Source organism: Lithobates pipiens, unplaced genomic scaffold (assembly GCF_037356315.1).
Source record: "Lithobates pipiens isolate NorthernLeopardFrog02 unplaced genomic scaffold, aLitPip1_a1.2 Scaffold_28, whole genome shotgun sequence".
Classification (NCBI taxonomy): domain Eukaryota; kingdom Metazoa; phylum Chordata; class Amphibia; order Anura; family Ranidae; genus Lithobates; species Lithobates pipiens.
In genome coordinates this window covers 52480785-52501369 of record NW_027507789.1, presented here as the reverse complement: position 1 = coordinate 52501369, position 20585 = coordinate 52480785, and the positions used below count along the sequence as shown (strand labels likewise).

The 20585-nt window shown below is 41.9% G+C and overlaps 1 protein-coding gene across 3 annotated transcripts in view; it reads right to left on the bottom strand.

Annotated features, from left to right (window-relative positions):
- Positions 1-20585, bottom strand: part of PCIF1 (phosphorylated CTD interacting factor 1) — a 68117-nt gene that overhangs the window by 39590 nt on the left and 7942 nt on the right. The window contains exons 2-3 of one of the 3 annotated variants that reach the window (XM_077459233.1): positions 14455-14583; positions 12000-12124 (exon numbers count right to left, since the gene is read on the bottom strand). In XM_077459233.1, coding sequence (XP_077315359.1) covers positions 12000-12124; positions 14455-14563 — 234 coding nt within the window. In that variant the 5' untranslated portion in view covers positions 14564-14583. Of the gene's footprint in view, positions 1-3013; positions 3152-10596; positions 10648-11999; positions 12125-14454; positions 14584-20585 lie in introns of those variants that run through there. The other 2 variants (XM_077459234.1, XM_077459235.1) reach the window with 2 other exon arrangements.

Genomic DNA, 20585 nt, shown 5'->3' with positions numbered 1-20585 from the left:
CTCCCCCACAACTTTGTCCCATGTAAGGCTCAATTCACATCTATGCATGTTGCTTTTGAGCGTTTCTGCAGTGCTTTTTGCGGTGCTTGCCGTGTTTTTGGCCACACGTTTTTACAGTGATTCGCTTTTAACACGGTATCTAGCTGGTTGCCAAGGAGAGGGGTGCGGGAAGCCGGCCGCCACATCCTTAGCAACCGATGAGTCATCAGCTGTCAGCTTACTTCCCGCTGAATGTAAAAAAAAAAAAAATGCTGGCAAAAAATCGAGAAAAAAAAACGGCGTGGGGTCCCCCCCCCAGGTCCATACCAGGCCCTTGGGTCTAGTATGGATTTCGGAGGGGACCCCATGCCAAAATGTAAAAAAAAATGGCGTGGGGGTCAATGAGTATGTACCACATACGATGTACCCCATACTCATTCACATAGGGTGGGGGGCCGGGATCTGGGGACCCCCTTATTAAAGGGGCTCCCAGATTCCGATAAGCCCCCCACCCACAGACCCCGACAACCAACGGCCAGGGTTGTCGGGAAGATGCCCTTGTCCTCATCAACATGGGGACAAGGCGCTTTGGGGTGGGGGACGCAGAGCCCCCCCCGCCCCAAAGCACCTATCCCCCCATGTTGAGGGCATGCAGCCTGGCATGGTTCAGGAGGGGGAGGGGGAGGGGTGCTCCCTCGTCCCCTCCCTTTCCTGACCTGCCGGGTTGCATGCTCCGATAAGGGTCTGGTGTGGATTTTGGGGGGACCCCCCACACCATTTTTTTTTTAAATTTTGGTGTGGGGGTCCCCTCCGAATCCATACTAGACCCAAGGGCCTGGTATGGACCTGGGGGATGACCTCACGCTGTTTTTTTTTTCTCGATTTTTTATTTTTAGTCTGCATTTTTTTTTTTTTTTACATTCAGCAGAAAGTCAGCTGACTCATCGGTTGGTAAGGACACGGGGGCTGGCATCCCGGGCCCTCTCCTTAGCAACCAGCTATATACAGTGTAAAAAAAAAAAAAAATGCAAATTGCGGCAAAATCGCTGTAAAAATGTGGTACTTGCGTTTTGGATGCAGGTCCACTGAATTCTATTACATACAAAACGCTGCATTTTGTGGGGAAAAAAGTCCCTGACCCTTTCCAAAAACGCAGAGGCACTAAAATGCATTGATGTGAACATGTTCCATAGGAACCCATGTTAAAAAATGTCCGTGCATTTCTGCAAAATGCATCAAAAAATGCATTGGGGTGAATCAAGCCTAAATCACCATAAAAAACCCTCATGAAAGCTGCTTGTAGATATCTCCTTACTTGCTTAGTATTGTTGTAATCCTTTTTGTTCTTTAGAATGACATCACTGAACATGCCTAGATCTCCCCTGATTTCCAGCACACTCTGTGTACTTGTCTATCTATTATCAGGACTTTCTACGCCACAACACTGAAATCCCAGGAGACTGCAGAATCATTCAGAGCTTCCTCCTAAACCCCATGTGACATCACATGCAGTGTAAACCAGGGCATCGGACAGTATTACTGCAGTCTTATCAGCAGAAGCTGATAAGACTGACAAAGGCAAACACTAGATAATCAGCACAAGTAAATACTATGAAATAAAACAAGTCAGCTATGAACAGGGAAGCAGGGTTGCCATCGAAACATTGGAATGAGAAGGAGGATTGGTTAACAGTACAGGAAGTGCTCAATGTAAGGGCGGAAATACACTCCACTGTGGACTCAGAAAACAATACTTAAGATGGGCGCTGCCTAACCCCTGGAAACAAGTTTTTTAAAGTTTCTTTAACCACTTTCAGACCGGACCAATTTGCTGGTCAAAGACCAGACCACTTTTTGCGATTCGGAACTGCGTCGCTTTAACTGACAATTGCGCGGTCGTGCGACGTGGCTCCCAAACAAAATTGACGTCCTTTTTTTCCCACAAATAGAGCTCTCTTTTGGTGGTATTTGATCACCCCTGCGGTTTTTATTTTTTGCGCTATAAACAAAAATAGAGCGACAATTTTGAAAAAAAAACGCATTATTTTTTACTTTTTGTTATTATAAATATCCCCCAAAAATATATAAAAAAACATTTTTTTCCCTCAATTTAGGCCGATACGTATTCTTCTACATATTTTTGGTAAAAAAAAAAAATCGCAATAAGCGATTATTGATTGGTTTGCGCAAAAGTTATAGCGTTTACAAAATAGGGATAGTTTTATAGCATTTTTATTAATAATTTTTTATTATTTTTTTTTTACTAGTAATGGCGGCGATCTGCGATTTTTATTGTGACTGCGACATTGTCGGGGACCCATCGGACATTTTTGACACATTTTTGGGACCATTGTCATTTATACAGTAATCACTGCTATATAAATGCAGTGATTCCTGTGTAAATGACACTGGCAGTGAAAGGGTTAACCAGTGGGTGGCAGTGTAGGGGTTAAGTGTTCCTAGGGGTGTGTTACTAACTGTGGGAGGGTTGGGCTTTCATTTAGTGTACACTGATCTCTGCTCCAATCACATGGAGCAGAGATCAGCGTCACTAGTTGCTAGGCAGAATGGAAAAATGTTGTTTATACAGCATTTCCTCCATTCGGCCGCTCCGTGAGACGATCGCGGGGATGCCCGCAGCGATCGAGTCCGCGGGTCCCGCGACCGGACTCACGGGGGTCCCGACCAGCGCGGGAGCACGCCGCCGGCGGCGCGCTCCCGATGGCAGGGCGGCATCGAATATTGGACGTACATGTACGCCAATATGCCTGCCCGTGCCATTCTGTCGACGTACATCGTCGTGTGCTGGTCGGGAAGTGGTTAAACGGTAAGTAATATGCGATTTGGGCTGGATTACAGTGGCTATAGCTTGATAATTACTTATTATAATGGACTAAATGAAAAAAAGCATCAGAGTGGGAGAGTTTACTTCCTCTTTAACAGAGAAAGTTCAAAGAGAAGCTTCATTCTATATGTGATGCTCCAGAACATTATAATAAGAGAACATCTACATACAACGAAAGAAAAATCTTACCCTTTTGTGTAGAAGAGTAAAAAGTAGACCAGATATGCTGATATAATGTTGAATGCAAACTCCAAAAAACAAAAAAAAAAAAAAACACAAGACTGTAAAGCAGCTTTAGCCACAAACTGCATACGAGTGATACCGACGCTTCCCCCAGCTATATGATTCTGAGACCTAAGTCATACTTAATAAAGGAAGTACCACAAACATGGGCTTGTCCTTGGGATCCTCCCAGCTATAAAATTCTATGGATTAAATTGACAATGTCCTCATTATAAACAAGAAAAAGAAAGTATAAAAAAGTCTCTGTTGAGTAATCAGCTGTAACAAAATAACCAACAGTGCGTGGGGGAGTGTTGAAAAAATTGTAATTATAAATAATTCTTCAGAATATTCATCCCTTCACCACCCCACGTGAGACATCGCTCCCTTAAGATTTTACACTCACTAGAAATCAGGTTAAAATAAGCATTAAACTCCACAAATAAGCGGTCTTTCTCCTCTGGTCATCGGATCATGGTATGGACTACCTCTTTAGCCTCTAACATAATTTCACCAGTATTAAGTCTGTATGGGTTCACACCGTGTTCTATCCAGGAATGCTAGACTCCAATATATTGCTACTGGATCCCAAGCTCATCAGCGATGATGCCCAAAGAATAAAGAAGCTCTCATAGCATAATTCCGTTTTAAACAGCTTTTAATTAAACCCCAAATCCCCTCTTATATATTGCACTTAAAAATATAGGATTAAAAACGAGTATATAAACAGTAGCTTGCCTGCCTGGTATCACTCCACCGCTCCTAATATTGAAAGGATCGTGGCGATGCCCGGGTTGAGCTTCACGTGGGTAGACAAGCTGAGAGGCCGTGTAGCCTCACCCTAGTGAAGCTCAACCCGGGCATCGCCGCAATCCTTTCAATACTAGGAGCGCTGGAGTGACACTAGGCATGCAAGCTACTGTTTACATGCTCGTTTTTTAATCCTATATTTGTAAGTGCAATATGTAAGAGGGGAACTGGGGTTTAAATTACCGGTTCCCAACCAGAGGGCGCGCACCCGCTGCAAAGAGGGAGACCCGATGCCCGTGGCTGGCGGTAGTAATCAAACAGGCTGGTGCCACCTCTATTTGTGTGTTTTGTTGGAGCTTAGATAAGGATTTCCCCTATCTGAAGAGGGCAGCAGAGTGAGTTCATCACCAGATTTCTAACGAAGCACCTGATCTGTAGATTTTGTCTCCGGTTACACCGGTGCGACTTGTCATGCAATTTGACAGTTTCAAATCGTGTGACAAATCGCACCCTATTGTCTGCATTGGAAACGGTCAAACCGGTGCGACTTCAATGTCAAACGGATTTTGAAAGTAGTTTCTGCACTACTTTTTGCAAGTTCAGGTGCGACTTGCATAGACATCTGGTCGCACAGATGTCTTCTAAGTGGCACCTGAAATAGCACTGAAATGCTACTTTGATATTGTGCTACTGCAAGTGAAGAAGCACGGCTTCAACCTCACAATAAGTGTGATAGGGTGTAAATCCTTAGATTTTTCTCTTTTTGTCATTTGTGCCATTGACTTTTATGTGTATTTAGGATTAGTGGGCTTGTTACTTCTTTAGTGCTGATATTTATCTTTCATGTGTTTGACTGTAGTAACTCTTTAGGCCGCTTACAGAAAAGAGATAACAACTGAATCACCCAAACATTTTTGACTGGATCTGACAGCCATCTCATTTTTATAACTACTTTATATTGAGCCAGCATCTTCCAAAGAGTTTTACAAAATAGATACAAACCAATATAATTTTTAAAATATCCATAGCATACATTTTTGCAACAAAACCTATATAGCAACAATATACTGTACAATAGAAGGGAGCTCAGCATGACAAGCTTACTATCTAAAGATGTACAATATATGGCCAAAGGTTGGTTGGCCCCTGACAACCATACCTACACTATGGCCAAAACTATATGGACACCCCTCCAACTTATTTCAGGCAAGATAAGCATGTATGTCATGAACAGATTGATACAATAGTTAGGCTTTCATAGTAAATAACACAGCTACAATGCTAAGGCTGGCCATACATGGTTGAATTTCGAAAGAATTTTCTTTTGAAAATCAGAAAATGTGTGCGTTTTGTGATCCGATGGTGCCACCATTGATTTTGAAATTCGACCAACCAGGCCTTCAATTTCACCTCATGTTGCTACAGAATAGAATATTCATGGCTGGGAATCTTCTTTTCTTTCCGGGAACTTTCTTTTCTTGTACATTGATTGATTAGAAAATCGTTTGTTTTTCAAAAAATGTCTGATTACTCAAATTCAATGGCCGCACGAAAATCGGCTGTTGCTGCAGCCCACTAATGGTGCGAAATACAAACGAAAAGTCTTAGATAAGATTTTCGAAATAATATTCTTTTGAAATTCGAATAGATCCAAAGTCTTCCATTTAATATAGTAAAAAAGCTTGTCCTACAATAAAATATTTAGCAAATAAATTGAGCATTGAAGTGGTCATAATTCCTTGCATTAAGGTAAAAAATGTTTAGGTGTCAGCATCCCCCCCCACCCTTTTACTTACCTGGGCCCTCACTCGATCCAGCGTTGCGCACATCTTAAGCATCTTTCTCCCCTCCCTTTGGGGTCTTGCTGGCTTGGCTGAGGCACCTTTGTCAATCGAAGCAAGTACTGAGGGAGCAGGGTCTGAGTTTCTCTGTCTGTGTCAATGGACACAGCAGCGGGACCTGGGTGTGAGCAGCTTCCCATGGGGGCACTGGACCTAGGGGAGGGGACAAGAGTGCTGGCGGGGGAGCCAAAAAATAGGATTTTTATAACAGCTTACCTGTAAAGTCCTTTTCTTTTGAAGTACCTCATGGGACACAGAGCCATAGTAATTACTATGTGGGTTATAGTCCACCTTCAGGTGCTGGACACTGGCACACCCTAAACAGGAAGCTGCCTCCCTATATAACCCCTCCCATATCAGGAGCATCTCAGTTTTGTAGCAAAGCAATACACATGTATATTAGAAAGAGGGGCAGGACCCCTGTGTCCCGTGATATACTTCAAAAGAAGAGGATTTTACAGGTAAGCTGTTATAACAATCCTATTTTCTTTAATCGTACATCACGGGACACAGAACCATAGTAATTACTATGTGGGATGTCCCAGAGCAATGCCACCTGAGGGGGAGGGATACACAACAACCCAAAGGCGACATCCTCATGTCTTTTACATCCACCTGATAGAATCTGTTAAATGTATGGATTGAAGACCAAGTTGCGTCTTTGCAGATTTGAGCCATGGAGGCTTGGTGATGCACTGCCCACGAAGCACTAACAGCTCTAGAGGAGTGAGTTTTGATTTGAGAGGGTAGAAACTACCTCTTTAAACCATAAGCTTGAACGATTACTTGTCGAGTCCATTTAGAATAGTAGATTTCCATGCTGCCTGTCCTCTTTTAGGACCTTCCGGCAATATGAAAAAAAAAATCAGTTTTCCGAATCTGTGCAGCCGTCTTTAAGTAAACTGCTCTCACCACAACAGGAGAATGTAGTGATTTTTCTTCCATAGAACAGGGTTCTGGAAAAATTGAAGACAGAACAATATCCTGGTTTAGATAAAAACCCCATACTACCTTCAGTAAAAAGTTAAGTTGAGGACGCCATACTACCTTATCCTTGTGAACTATAATAATATGGCTCTTTACAAGAAAACACAGCCAATTCTTATACCCTTCTAGCAGTAGATATATTTACAAGAAAAAATAGTTCCCTTGTCAAAAAAGGACCAAGGGAATATGTCGTATCAGTCCAAAAAAAGGCTGTTTTGTAATGCCGCCAAAAACGAAATTCAAGTCCCAAGGGGACTTGAATAAAGTTATTGAGTAAAGTTATGAACCAAAGAAAACGAAACAAGTGGTCGTTGAAATAATACTGATAAGGCCGAGACCTGTCCTTAGAAAGCAATCAAGGCCAGCTTTATTTCTCACTTTAGCTGCAGAAAATCAACGATTCTACCTTTGACCTATTTCCTGGGGTGCACCCCCTGGTTTCACACCAGGAGACATATGCTTCCCAGACTCCATAATATAGAATTATGGAGGCAGGCTCCCTTGCATTAACCAAGATAGAAACCACTGAACCTGACAGCCCACGTTTCTTCAGAGTGTGGGTCTCAATAGCCAAACTGTTAAATTTAGTGTTTGTAAAGTAGGATGGAATACCAGACCTTGTGAAAGAAGGTCTAGTCGTGGTGGTAAGGTCCATGGGTCCCCTACTGTTCCGTTCCGCATGCTAGAGGGATCCTTTGTTTTTGACACAAAGTTGTTGATTTCTTTGTTGAACCTGGGCGTAAACAGATCTATGTCTGGGATCCCTCATCTTTGACATATTGACAGGAAGATATCAGAGGGAACAACTGCTGGCAACTTAAGTAGTCCAACTGTTGGTCAGCAAGTCTCACATACCTATGCTTGATGTCCCACCACTGCACTCATGCAAAAACACTGTACTAGAGCTGCCACTTGAAATAGTGATAAAATGTAAACGTAAAACGCCTAAGGCTGATACACAACCAAAGTCCACACAATTCTAGTTAAACAGGTCTAGGACACGCGGGTTCACTCCCAATTGCTACAGGAGACTGACCGCTGGGGAGGAAGCTAGATAACTGTGCCCCTTGCAACCGGAGGACCTGTCACCTATACCAGGTGGAGCAATCCTCTTCTGTTGTGCACGGTCAGATATTGGAAGTACTGTTAACCCTGGGGGGTTAAAACTGTTGATGTCTAGCATGAGAGTGCCATTTAAATTTGGTGAGCGAGTTTCTTAAAGGGGTTGTAAAGGTTTGTTTTTTATTTTCTACATAGGTTCCTTTAAGCTAGTGCATTGTTGGTTCACTTACCTTTTCCTTCGATTTCCCTTCTAAATGTTTTTTTTCTTTTCTGAATATCTCACTTCCTGTTTCTCCTCAGTAAACTTCACACCATCATCTGAGCGGTGTTTAGTCAGCCAGAACAGCTTACTGAGGAGGAACAGGAAGTGAGAAATTCAGACAAAGAAAACAAAGAAAAAAAACATTTAGAAAGGAAATTGAAGGAAAAGGTAAGTGAACCAACAATGCACGAGCTTAAAGGAACCTATGTAGAAAATAAAAAACGAACCTTTACAATCCCTTTAAGGGAGCGGAATCACTGTCACAAACGGTGTGGTGGAAGGAAGTTCATTTTGAGTAAAAATCATAGAGGAGTCATCACCAAGATAATTACTTGAAGATTGTCACTTTTATGGACTTAAATTTTTTTCTTTCACTTTTTCAGTTTTTTTATTAAATTTTTATTTTATTATTCATATTTTTTTCACAGTTTATGTTGTTGTCACTATCACATGCTGTCACTTAAATTGTTTTAGTATTTATTTCACAGTAATATTGTGACATTAGCGCCACTATTTTTTCATTTAAATACTGCTTAAGTAGTTTCTATTCCTAGAATGAAAACAAGATAGGATAAGATTCACCTTTCTCTGGGCCGCACAACTTCTTGTGCCCCCTTGGTGATTAATATAGGCCATTGCTGTGGCATAGTCGGATTGAATCCTGGCAGGACAATACCTTATTTTCCTGATTTATGGGTAGACGTTTTTTTTCTACATTTTTTAGTGCCTGCAATTAATTTTGTGATGTCTGATTGGCTCTTCATCCCATAGACACTTTTAAGGCTATTTATATCTGTGATTTCTCTCTCTATCCTTAGCTATGAATAAGCGACAGAACAAGGCGTGAAACGCGTTCAATTTTTTATCAGTTTTTTCCCATATTTGATATGTGACTGCATTTGGATTTTATTGACCAATAAAGATGCCATTTCTCTGAGTGTGGGCATCCAGGAACTTCTTTTTATTTTCTAGGACAATACCGAAAACTGAAAGTTCAGGTCCTCAGAACCAAGTGCTCTGCCTGAATTTCTAGAATAATGGACAAGGTCCTTTCTGATCTGGGCCACTTCCGTGGTAACTGAAGGAAGGATTTTCCCCTTTGCAGATTTTTGGATATTAACCATAAACTGAGGCTCCGGCGTAGGGGGAAGAGTTCAGGGGAAGAGTTCAGCCCAGGTGGGGGTGTCTGGAGGAAGCAAAACCCTCCAAACCGGAGATCTGCCTGCTAGCCAAAGGAAAAGGGTCTGCGACACAGCGTGATCTCTGAGCAAAGCATGAGAAGGTATGTGCTCCATACAGCCTCCAATGGTGACACTTAGGCATGACGACATTTACTTTAAAAGAGACATTTCATAAGAAAACTCCACTTACCTTTCCCGCCTCAGGGTTTTCTGGAGTAAAACCAACAGACCCAATCTTGACCCTTCACGGTTGGTTCTGGTAACAAACCTTCAGGAACCCGGGGACCCTCAGAGAACCCACAATCCTGGACCTGTAATAGCACCCCGCCAGTAAAACTTTTTGGCCTTAAAACCAAAAAGTACTGGATCCTGGGGTCCAGCTCTCTAAAAAGAATACCGTTTACAAGCAAAACCTAATTTCTTCGAATATGAGGGCTGGCACCATTCAATTTGGCCTAAGAGACACTTTGAATGGATCTGGCTGCATAGCTAGCCCCAGTAAGGATAGCTCCAGTGGAGCTCAGCACAGCACATTTTCGCTCGTGACCAACACCTTAGACACGGGCGGAAAAACTGAGGGGAGGGGTTATATAGGTAGGCAACTTCCTGTTTAGGGTGTGCCAGTGTCCAGCACCTGAAGGTGGACTATAACCCACATAGCAATTACTATGGCTCCGTGTCCTGTGATGTAGGATTAAAGAAAGAGGAGGTTTGCGGCTGCTTTGTGACATTCCATTTCATAACAGGCAAGTATAGACATGTTTTTTTTTATTTACCTTGCAAACCACTTTAAATTTATGTTTGAATTATATACATAAAAAAAAAACCCTGGGAAGATCTAGGATGGCGGAAGGGTGCCAAGTATGGTGATAGAAGAAATGGGACAAAGGGTGTAGAGGGGAGGCAATGAGGTGTAGAATGGGATGGTGGGGAAAGGATGATAGGTAAAAATACAAATGTTTGCTCCTTCCTATCTGTAAGGGGGCATTCTTCCCACTAACCACCAAATATAAGGGGAATTTTTCCTACCGACCACCAATGTAAGGATCACTCTTCCCATTGGCCAGCAATGTAAGGATCATACTTTTCACTGACAGCCTTTGTAAGGAGGCCCTTCTCCCATTGAGCACCAATGTAAAGAGATCTTTTTCCCAATCAGAACCAATTTAGAGCCAATGTGCCATGAGCTGTGGACACAGTAATTATTAGGAGAGGTTTCCTAGAAACGTAAAAGTTATTTTAAGTGTATTTCTTTGTTAAAAAGTTTTAGAAAGGCCGTTTGTGCTCTTCCAACCTTATGGTAACAGTTTGGAGGTGGCCAGTTTCTGTTCTGGCATGAATGTGCCCCTTTACACAAGTCCAGGTCCATAAAGAGATTGTGTGATGAGATTGTTGTGGAGGAACTCAAGTGACTTATACAGAACCCTGACCTCAACCCAAGTGAACACATTTCTTAATTTTCTTTACCATCAGGATTTGCTGTGATCTTCTCCCAGCTCAGCCAAAAGTACAATGTGGTACGATTAAAGGTTTATTCTCCTTTCTATAAAGAAAAGGAACAACTAGCATTGGGTTATCTCACGTATATGATCTCTAAGAGCAACAACAAGCTTTTCCAAAGCATTGATTATTGCTCTGAACTCCTATAAGGCCTAATCAAAACAAGCAATATTCAGATCAGCTGCACTAAATTTTAAATATTAGGCTATGCATGCAAGAAAATCTGCAAAGTAGCTGCTTACTGCTAGACTGAAATTTATGGACATAAACAGGTGCAGAGAAGTAGCCAAGTATCAATACAAAGGGCCTTGACTCATTCTGCACAGAAAGCCCTTAGGCCCCTTTCACACGGGCAGATCAGTAATGATCCGCCCCGTGATGATCCGCTCGCTCAGCGGGGATCGCTCCGTTGTCCCCGCTGAGCCAGCGGCGGACAGGGTGGTCTCCGCACACTGTGCAGGGACCGCCCTGTCAGATCTCCGCTCTCCTCTATGGGGATCAGATGAGCACGGACCATCTGTCCGTGTTCATCATATCCGCTCTGCAGACGGATAGATAAATAGGATTTTCCTCCGTCTGCAGAATCGGACAGTAGCGGAGGCGGACAATAGCGGATGTCTGCGGATGTTCATCCGCAGGCACCCGCTATCCCATAGGGATGCATGTATGTCCGTATTTCATCCACAAACGGATAGATGAAATACGTACATACTGTCCGCATGTGTGAAAGGGGCCTTAGTTGTAAGTCCACTACTTTTAAATATCAGATTATGCAAGATAAAGCCTTGTACACACTACTAGTTATTTTTTTCCATTCAACCGAGTGGGTTGAACAAAAAACAAAAAAACCTGACAGCTCAGGTTGGAGCCGTGGTACTAACAATCCGATGTTAGTACAGCAATCTACCCTGCTGTTCTATTGTGTTGGGGGACGCCCTCCCTGCCAGAACACTCAGGTAAGTGCTCTCAGCCATTGGCTGAGAGTGCTGATCGGGTACTGATTGGCAGACCTTTTTTGGTCATGCCCCTTCAACAGAAGCCAGCCAAACGACCGGCTTCTGTCAGACCGACTCCAGTACACACGGGCCGAATGTTGGCCAGTTTCTACTGAACCGGCCAAAGCTGCCCAACATTTGGTCCATGTGTACTAGCCTTAACCCTTAAATTTTTTTACCAGACTAGATAAATGGGTGGAGCTTTTTAGAACGCAAAAAGAGAATATATTCAGAAAGCCCTATTTGTTTATAACAGTGCTGGCTCATACAAGAACAGGATTCTGTGAAGATAAATACAAGAAAAATACATTTCTAATTTGCAATGACAATTTAAGATCTTCAGCATCGTGTTATGATATTGGTATTTGTACATACAATGACATCATGCTGGCCAAGGACAGGCATCTCCCAAAGTGACTGATTGGTAAAACGATTGAAATAATAAGGACGACTCTCCCTCTTACTCCAGCACTTCTCCCATCCAGCCTGTACAAGTTCATCTGGGAAAACAAAATATTGATCACCACATCACATCGATCACTCTGAATCTGCCCAAGAGATGCGGCCAACCACCCAAAGTTTTGATATGAGAACAAGAGGCAGTTTTATAAAGAATATATACAGGCAAAGGACACACCCCTACAACACCCTAATTTAAACAAATCTTGAAGAATTAAGGCCCGGTTCACACTAGTGCAATGCCAGACATGGCATGCGATTTGCACCGCATTGCCATGCAGATCACATGCAATGTGTGTGCGATGTTAATTCAGCCATAAAAACTGTATGGCTGAAATTGCATTTGCACCAAAATGGTACAGGACTCTTTTTTTGGTCCGCACTGGAATCGGATTGCATGGGTGTTCACACCTATGCGATCTGATTCCTGTACCATTTCACAGTTCGCACTGCAATCTGCAAACCAATATAGGGGCGTCATTGACTTTACGTTGACAACCCCAGCGGTTCGCATAGAGCAGTGTGAACCAGTGTGAAATGTAGGTGTGACGCAGGAACCCGGCACTGAAGCGCAGAGTTTACCGAATCGCACCAGTGTGACCAACCAGGCCCGATGCGCAAATAATAATTGGCTAAAGCTGAACCAATCGTAAGTGCATAGTTAATCTTTATTGCATAGTTACAATGGTCAAGCTTGGACCAATGTAAGTATGCATATCTCATACCTAAGAGAATGCTTGGGAAGTTGACAGTCACTGTAGTAGCTGGTGCTACTACGTGTCCATGATCTTAAGGGTTCTGTGCTGAATGGTTGCCCACTGCATACTGACCACAGGGGATTGCTTGTTCGCCACCCCTGATTTACAGTACGCCTTTTTTTCAATGAATACGTGTTGTCCGATTGGATGAGGTGGGACAGAAGGGTGGTAAAATCAAGGTCTCCACCTCATTCAAAGAATGTTTTGTATTCACCAACTACTAAAGCGAGTGTCACAGGTGTGTCAACTGCTACAGTGATTGTTAGCTTCCCCAGTGATCTCTCAGGTAAGAGATATACATACTTACAATTGTACAAGCTGGACCAATGTACGGTAATTATGCAATTAACATCATATCCGGAGTTCAACTTTTAACTCAAAGGGGCTCTTTTTTTTACCCACTACTGTTTCTCCATTATACTGACCTTTAGACCTCTTTCACACTTGGGCGTTTTTCAGGCGTTTTTCAGGCGCTTTAGCGTTAAAAAAAAGCGCATGTAAAGCACTTGAAAGAAGCCTCATCTGCAGTCCCAATGTGAAAGCCCAAGTGCTTTAAGAGCCCTTTCACAAGGGCGCTAGCGGGGTGGCCGAAAAAGGGTTAAAACCGCCAGCAAAGCGCCGCTGCAGCGGCGCTTTGCCGGCGGTATTGCCGCGCTGTCCCATTGATTTCAATGGGTAGGAGCGGTTTAGGAGCGGTGAATACACCGCTCCAAAGATGCGGCTAGCAGGACTTTTTTCACCGTCCTGCCAGCACACCGCTCCAGTGTGAAAGCCCTCCGGCTTTCACACTAGTGTGAAAGGGGCCGGTTTTTTCTGGTGCTACACAGGCGCTATTTTTAGTGCTGTAACGCCTGAAAACCGCCCCAGTGTGAAAGGGGCCTTAGTGCATTAGAACACTTTTTTAGGTTAACGTAGAACTATTCCCTTCAAACAGAAAACACTATACAGAACACAATAGCATCTCTGCAAAAGAAGAGGTATTCTTATACTAATATTCAACAGCATTCAGGTATTCATTCAACAGAATTGAGGTATTCTTATACTAACATTCCCTGTTGACCCACTACAGCCTCTGTCACAATCTTCAGCATTCGCCACTTCTGGGAGTGTCGTATGCCTGCGCGCCCCCACACACAGTATGCTGTCATTTCATCTGATGACCCCACATCACTATGTCCTGTATTGACATACAAGGCACCACAGAGTACAATGGGAAACAAAGGCATCTGAACAATCCTGGTAGTGTTGAATGCTGAGAAAGGCAGTCGTGGGTTAAACAAAGCTAAGATAGGAGATAGAGGCCACCAGAGAGGTAAGCATAATAACTCTTCTTTCACAGGGAAGTGCTTTTAAGATAAATTTGGATGACAACAGCGTGACATTAAATAGTACATTTTTATTCAGGTCTATAGATTGGACCAGAAAGAGGGAACAGAAGAATAAAAAAAAGTAGAGAGAGGGATTTGGTTCCACAAGTGACAATCCCAACAAATGAGCTGCCGTTATGGGTGCTGAGTTAACTTGTAATTCAGAAGTAACTTAAAATTTTATGAATATGGCTTTTTATGGCATACTCAACCTCAATGAACCATTATGATTAGGAATTTATTTACCTGGCAGGTCAGAGGCAGGACGGGGAGGTCGAGGTGAGCTGGAGGTACTTGGAGACAAGCTGACCAAGGCGGCATCCTCTTGTGGACTTCCATGGTTATCTCGAGCCATATTGTCAAGATAAGGGTAAACTGGAAATACAAAAGGGTACCATGAAACAGATATGACTAGATCTGTAATATAAAGGCTTAAATGCAAACAGGACATATGCACAAGAGACAGATATGACCATAATGGAATATGAAGATGCAGTTCTATTTCTATTAGCAACTCTTAAAGTGGAACTTTACCCATAACCATTATTGTTGTTTAACAAAATAACATACACTCCATATTAATAATGATGCTATTAAAATTAATGTATGCTTTAAAATGCCGCCATTTTTGTTGAAGCCCAGTGCAATCACTTCCTTCCCACCCTCTCCTTGGTCTCAAAAACTATATATCACTTTCTTCAATTCAAATACTGTATGCACATTTCCACTCTTGATTGTATGTCTTGGCTCAGTTAGAGAGGAAGGCTGACAGAAGCTTTTTAGTACTGATGTTCACAGGCTGCCCATGAGGGAGAAAGGAGAGAATACCATGGGGATAAGAAAAGACTGTCTTTGCAAGATTAAAGTGGTTGTAAAGGCAGGTTTTTTATCTTAATGCATTTTATACATTAAAAAAAAGCCTTCTGTGTGCAGAAACCACCTTAAGCCCCTCCAATTCTAACCTGAGCTCCATCTAGATCCAGTGATGTTGCAGCAGTGTCTCGGCTACCCGAAACTCCCCGTCTGACTGAGAAAGCCATTGGCTTCCACTGCTGTCAAAGTCTGTCAGCCAATGAGAAGAGAAAAGGGGCAGGGCCGGACTAGGGCTCTGTGTATGAATGGCCACACAGAGCTATGACTCGGCTCGGGTACCCCATAGCAAGCTGCTTGCTGTGGGGGCACTCAACAGGAGGGAGGGGCCAGGAGCACCAAAGAGGGACCCGAGAAGAGGAGGGTCTAGGCTACTCTGTGTAAAACCACTACACAGGGCAGGTAAGTATAATATGTTTGTTAATTTTAACTAAAAAAAACAAAAAAAAACAGACTTTACAATCATTTTTGTGTCTCCCTGGCAGCAGCGTTTGTTCTGTCGCCTCTGCTGCTTTTCTCTTCTCCCTCCCTAATCTGTGTTCTTTCTGTATAGCCATTCCTGTTGCTTTCTTCCCCCTTCAGTAACAATAAATCTTAAAGTTGATCAGCCTCTAGTGGCTCTGATTTTAGGCACAGTGATGAGAATAGAGAGCAACTGAGCATGTGGAGAGCAGGGTGCGACAAGGCCTTACTGGATTTTATACAGTTTAGACACTTTTTTAAATGTTTCACATAGCTATACTTGCAAATAGGGACACTTTAACCACCTCCTTACTGGGCCATAGTGAAAAGACATCCTCAGTATAAGGTGGAATACCGAGGTTATGGCTGCAGCAATATTCCAAAACCTCAATATTGTTTTTTTCAGCTGGCATTTCCCTAACTGCTAAAAGATCCGAGCAATGGTCCTCCCACCACTTTCCGGTGGATTTTGGCCTTACCTGGTGGATCAGGAAGGCCAAAAACTGAACTCCCCTGAACTCCTTGTTCTGTGAGGAGAGGAAGATTGTGAGTTCCTAATAGCTAGGAACAACGATCTGACATCTCCTATAGTCAGTCCCCCCCCAGTTAGAACACACACATAGGGAACACAGTTAACCCCTCGATCGCCCCCTAATGTTAACCCCTTCCCTGCCAGTGTCATTTACACAGTAGTGCATTATAATAGCACTATAAATGACAATGGTCCCAAAATAGTGTCCGTTGTGTCCGCCATAATGTCGCAATCATGATAAAAATCACAGATCACCGCCATTGCTAATAAAAAAAAAAAATGAATAATAAAAATGCCATAAATCTATCCCCTATTTTGTAGATGTTTTGCGCAAACCAATCTATATACGCTTATTGTGTGTTTTTTTTTTACCAAAAATATGTAGAAGAATACATATCGGCCTAAACTGAGAAATAAATGAGTAGTTTTATAAATTTTTGGGGGATATTTATTATAGCAACAAAAATTCCCAAATTTATGCTCTTTTTTGTTTATAGCACAAAAAATAAAAACCGCAGAGGTGATCAAATACAACCAAAAGAAAGTTCTATTTGTGGGAAAAAAGGGACGTCAATTTTTTTTGGTTGCAACGTTGCACGACCGCGCAATTGTCAGTTAAAACAAAGCAAGTGCCGTATCGCAAAAAGTGCTCTGGTCGGGAAGGGGGTAAATACAATGTGATATAAAAAAAATTGCAACGATCACTATTTTATTCTCTAGGTCCTCTACTAAAAAGAAATGATATAATGTTTGTGGGTTCTAAGTAATTTCCTAGCCCAAAAAAACACAAGTTTTTTGGGGGTTTTTTGTAGCAGCAAAGTGTCAGAATTGGCCTGGTAAGCAAGTGGTTAGGTTTGTTGATTCTTTGAATCCATTGTGAAAAATACCAGTAAATGTAAACGAATTACTTCACCCGTTCAATATAAATTATATATATATATATATATATATATATATATATATATATATATATATATATATATATATATATATATATATATTACCAATCATACTGATTTCGCATGTAAAGGCTTTACAGCAATATATAATTTGCAGAACATAACATGTACTTTAATTAAAAGGTACGCCTACCTATTGTTAAGTAGAACATTCTCTAATTATGTACTACATACATTTCAATCAGATATCACTCCTTATTTATCATGCTGCTGTAACATACTCTCAGAAGATGAAAGTCATGTTTTATGAGTAATGTGTAACAATTTAAATAAATTAGCTGCTTTACTGAACATCGCTTTAGGGTTGTTCTTTATTACATTTTTTTATATCTCATAAATAACAACATTTAAGTGTTCCAAGTTAATGTAGCCATGGAGTGTAGGTGTTATTCTCATAAACCTGTGTGAAAATCTAAGCATATGTATGAAAAGTTGAAAAGAAATAAACTTGGGATGCACACATCAAATAAACAGTTAACTGAGCGGGTTGGAAACGTGCAGCTTATTTGTTAACGGACACTGTATGGCAACCTAACAAGCTTTTTTTTTACTTATATGGCAAATATGAGTTGGTCTGTTTGGTTTCTATGTTTCTTCACACTCCTTTTCTTTAACCACTTCGCATCCAGGCCAATTCTGACATTTCTCTCCTACATGTAAAATTCAGATTTTTTTTCCCTAGAAAATTACATAGAACCCCCAAACATTATATATGTTTTTTTAGCAAAGACCCTAGAGAATACAATGGCGGTTGTTGCAACTTTTTATCTCGCACGGTATTTGCGCAGCAATATTTCGAACATTTTTTTTCAGAAAAAAAAAAAAAAAGTTTCATGCTTAAAAAAATAAAAAACAGTAAAGTTAGCCCAATGTTTTTGCATAATGTGATAGATGAAGATATGCCGAGTAAATAGATACCCAACATGTCACTCTTCAAAATTGCACGCGCTCGTGGAATGGCACCAAACTTTGGTATTTAAAAATCCCCATAGGCGACGCTTTAAAAATGTTTACTGGTTACATGTTTTACGTTACAGGGGTTAGGGCTAGGGCTAGAATTATTGCTCTCGCTCCAATGTTCGCGGCGATACCTCACATGTGTGGTTTGCACACCGGTTTCATATGTGGGCGGGACTTACGCATGCGTTCGCTTCTGCGTACGAGCTCACGGGGACAGGGGCACTTTAATATATATTTTTGTTATTGTTAATTTTACTTTTATTTTTTTAGTGTGACACTTCAAAATGTTTTTTTTTTATTACTTTTATTCCTATTACAATGAATGTAAACATCCCTTGTAATAGGAATATGGCATGATCGGACCCATTTACAGTGAGATAAGGGGTCAATAAGACCCCCATATCTCACCTCTAGGCTGGGAAGCCTAAAATAAAAAAATAAATAAAAAACACGATCACGGCTTCCCAGCCGAGTTGGCGCCGTTATTTTGAATGCAGAGGCCGGGCGTGACGTCATAAGATCGCGCCCGGCCTCTGAACGATCATAGACTCCGGGGACCATCTAGTCCGCTGGAAATCTCTATGATATCATATCATCCGGGGGCCGGCGGATCCTGTGACCGACTCACCGCTTCCATCGGTGAGTCGGTAGAAGCACTGGAGAACGTAAGAACGATCAAGCAGCGGAACAGCCGCTATGATCATTCTTATGGTGCAGGGAATCACCGGCTGAAAATGCCGATATCTGAATGATGTCTGTGGCCTCAGGCATTATTCAGATATACCCCCCAAAAGTCGAGGCCGTCCCAGGACCTCCACCCGGCGCGGAGTGGTTAAAAATAAACCTGTAAATGTGTTTGTTGGATAAAGATGGTTCATTTTTGGCCAGACTGGATAAAAATATCAAGTCTATGAGTAGCAGACCACCAACTACTTTCAGAATAGGAATATCGATCAGCCTTGCAATCTGGGACCAATCGTTATCACCCCCCAAATTGCCTAGCACAGGACATGAAACTGGTCAGTAAGAATTATTTCGTGAAACTGGTCAGAAAGACCTCTTCCAACCATCAGCTTATACCCCTGTGTCCAACCAACATCCCCAAATGTTGTCTTCCTAAATTAAAGCGTAAAAGTGATCACTTAATCATTTCCTTTATATTAGTCTATAAAAAATAATGAATGCAACAATCATTAGGATGGATAAAAATTTTGTGCAAAATACAGTTAAATGGTACCTTTATTCTAACAGATCTCTATACCAGACATAAAAAAAGTAATATTTGAAGAAGAATTAGGGGATGAGGCATTTGATTCCAAATAAGCTATGGGGATGGATTCTGTATGATCTGGTATAAAATAAATAACATGGAACAGGCTGATTAAAGTGGAAGTCCATGCTAAAACTAAAATCCCTGCATCTATAGACACCCAGGACCTAACACTTACCTATTTCGCCCCCTGTAAAGAAAAAAATCAGTATACATACCTTTTCTGAAGCTGATCCGACCCGATCTCACGCTGAGATGTGAGCCGTGGCTTCTTTGTGTAGGTGGGTGCACAGGACACGTCTGACAACAGAAGCCCCATAGTAAGTCTTCCCATTGATTTCACAGCCGTTGTCGGTCATGTCCTTTACACAGCTTCCACCACTGGAGATGGAGTCGGATTAGGTTCAGAAAAGCTATGTATACTAATTTTTTCATTACAGGGCTAGATAGGTCAGTGTTAGATTGTGGGTGTCTATAGATGCAAGGATTTTAGCTTTAGCATGGACTTCCACTTCAAGGTTTGCCATACACATTAAATTCTGACCTTACAATTTCTGCACAAACAACTTCAGATCTATCAAAACTATGTAGTATTAGGGCCTACCTAACCTATCAACTTGTATCCAATCAGGCAGGACCTTGCACTACATATTTGAGATCTAAGGCTGGGTTCACACTAGTGTAAATTGGATGCGGATTTCCTCACATCCAATTCGCAACAACAGGAGATTGGGACTGGCTCTCTATGGAGCCAGTACACATCTCCGCAGGGGCTTCTGTGCGATTTGCGCAGGAGCCCTGTGCATTTTTTGGTCCGTTAAAGGTCCGAATTCAGCAAAAAATTCGGGCTGAAATCGGACCTGAAACGGTGAACGAGGACGCACTGGACTCCTGCTCTGAGCCGCTGCATGCTCATATGTGAACCCAGCCTAAAAGAGATTGTACAACCAGATTGTAACATGCGTGGTGAGCTTAAAACATATTTCAATATTATGTATTTTTTGCAGGTTTATTCATACAGATCTCTACACCAGAGATAAATGAAGGACATCTGAAGAGATACTAGGGACGCTCCAAATGAGAGATGGTTGGAAGCAATAATACTTGGCATGGGATATGACCTTGTATTGTATAAGAATTAACATTTCACGTGATTGTTTAAGAAAGCTTTAGATATGTTCATGTTTGTGATCAACCTTTTGCTAAAAACCCTCATACCATGCATTCAAATATTTACTGGTTAGAAACCTAATTTAACGGCTTGCCTTCTCTTTTCAAATGATGCAACGGAGTGTAATTTAAAGTAAGGCCCCTTTTACAAGAT